The sequence below is a fragment of the Pollachius pollachius genome (genome assembly GCF_949987615.1).
Source record: "Pollachius pollachius genome assembly, chromosome: 12".
Lineage (NCBI taxonomy): Eukaryota > Metazoa > Chordata > Actinopteri > Gadiformes > Gadidae > Pollachius > Pollachius pollachius.
The window spans coordinates 4274157-4276355 of NC_136945.1; the positions used below are offsets into that span (position 1 = coordinate 4274157).

Consider the following 2199-nt stretch of genomic DNA (forward strand, 5'->3'; position numbering starts at 1 on the left):
AAATAAAAGAATGCCAAGTGATAGCTTGAATATAGTTAGGCTAGCATGTCCCTATGGCACCAAAGATACCTGCATCTGAATCGTGTGAGAGCACATGCAAAGCGGGACAACTTCAGAGTGACTTGCTAGCCACACAAAGATAGAGAAAACCTTTATTATTAAAAATAACCATTTCTGTTTGGGAGGCTGAATTGTGGATAAACTGGTCAGATGATTAACTTCAAACGCACATTCCATTACCCATTCCTTATTTATTTGCTGAGAAATACAAACATTGCAAACATCCCTCTGAAGCGCATTCTACAACACTGAATCTCAAGAGTCCCTTTGTCATGTCAGTAGAAAAGAAAGCATGATAATAGTTTATATTACATGGGGATAGGTGGTAAACCATCTCTCATCATCATCATCATCATCAACACAACAATCTCACAAAGAATAGCCTAATATCTGTAAAACAGCTTACTTAAGAGTATGAATCCAAGATGTTTTGAAAGTGCACAACATGTTTGACTAGAAAACAAATTCAAATAAGTTAAATCTCCATGTAGGCCTACAGTATTTACATACATTCCATTTGAATTTCTTGTTTAAAAAAGACGCCTTTACAATCTTATATTGCAGGCTATTCCAATGTGAAACCTTTCAAGAAAATGAAAAGTTATTGTCTTACTGGACAACCCCATCAGAACAGACAGAGCCACTCAGATGACACAATAGGGCTCCATTGGAGTCTGTGTTTGAAGACACCAGGGGAAACAGGCTCTGAGACGCACCCGGAGCTCCTTGTTGAACAGCAGGCTGATGATGGGGTTGGCCCCGGCCTGGACGAAGGTCATCCACACGGCGGCGGTGAGGTACACCTGTGGAAGAGCGGCCCCTTTGACAAATATCCGAGCATAGCACGCGATCAAATACGGCGCCCACAGCACCAGGAACGAAAGCGTGATCATGTAATACATTTTCCCAATGCGTTTTTCCATTTTAAACTCATCAAAGACCAGAAGCCTCCTCGCCGCCCCGTTATGCGAGGCTTGCCGTATGCCGACCAGCGTCGGTGGGATGGGACCCCGTCCGAACCCCGCGATCCAATTGGCGGCCGCTTGCCCGGTCGCGCCCGGACCGTGGAACGTCCAGTTCTGGCTGATGGCCGGGACCAGCTGAGCCGGTTTCATCTTGCGGTGATCGTAGACAAAACAAAGCATCTTCATGTAAACAACATGTGTCGTGCTCACGATGACGGCCAGCATCAGCATGAAGCCCAGTGTGTCGTTCGCTTTGATGTACCGGTGCTCGAAGATACACTGTTCCTCCTCGCGGATGAACTTATAAGTACCAACGTCGAAAACCGGGGGGAACGCCATGGCCACGGAGAGCGTCCACACCGCGCAGATCACCGCCACGCTGGTGCACAGAGTCATCCGCTTCGAGTAGAACCTGTGGTGGGCGATCGCCATGTAGCGGGTAACGCTGACGCAGAACAGCAGGAACGCCACGTGGAAACAGAAGAGAACCGAGAGGAAGGCGACCAGCTTGCAGCACAGCACGCTGCCGGCCCAGGAAGAGCCGCGTTGGACGGACGCCATCACGAACGGGAGGCAGACGGCGGACCGGAGGACGTCCCCCAGGCAGAGGTCCAGGAGGAAGTAGTAGGGCGCCTTGTGGAGAGTGGTGTCTTTCAGCACCAGCAGGGACAGTGCTCCGTTGCCCGCCAGGCCGACGCAGATGATGAGCCCCAGCGAAGCCAGCTTCAAGGCAGAGGCGGTGATGGCATAGTTCTGGAGCGAAGGGAGGCTTTCCCCATACTCACTTGTGTTTGACATCTGTGCAACCAGGCTTTGGTCCAAAGCGCGCAGCTGATGGTGGTGGTGTGTGCCCACATCAAACGTGGTCAGGCCTTTCGCCGGATCCCCCTGTCAGATACTTAGTAATAAAGAAGACTGGCTACGAGATTAACATGATGGTCGCTGGTTGCGCTACATCGGGCTGACTGCGTGTCGAACCCCTCGCCGGGAAAAAGGAAGTCATTGCCAGCCGAAATCTTGATCAGATCAATGAACGAATGGGCTGATGTGATAACATCGCTTTAGCCCCTTGTATCCAACGACCCACAAGTGTCCGTGGTAAAAAAAAAACACAAAGCATCCCCGTCTGTAGTTCCATTTCCGTTCTGATTTGGCGCTAAGTCATCATTATTAT

At 49.9% G+C, this 2199-nt stretch overlaps 1 protein-coding gene across 1 annotated transcript; it reads right to left on the reverse strand.

The window, feature by feature from the left end:
* Positions 1-704: 704 nt before the first annotated feature.
* Positions 705-1823, reverse strand: gpr27 (G protein-coupled receptor 27; the record flags this gene model as incomplete). The annotated part of the gene is made up of 1 exon (XM_079747385.1): positions 705-1823. One exon carries the CDS (start codon positions 1821-1823, stop codon positions 705-707), a length of 1119 nt encoding a protein of 372 aa, XP_079603511.1.
* Positions 1824-2199: the final 376 nt, after the last annotated feature.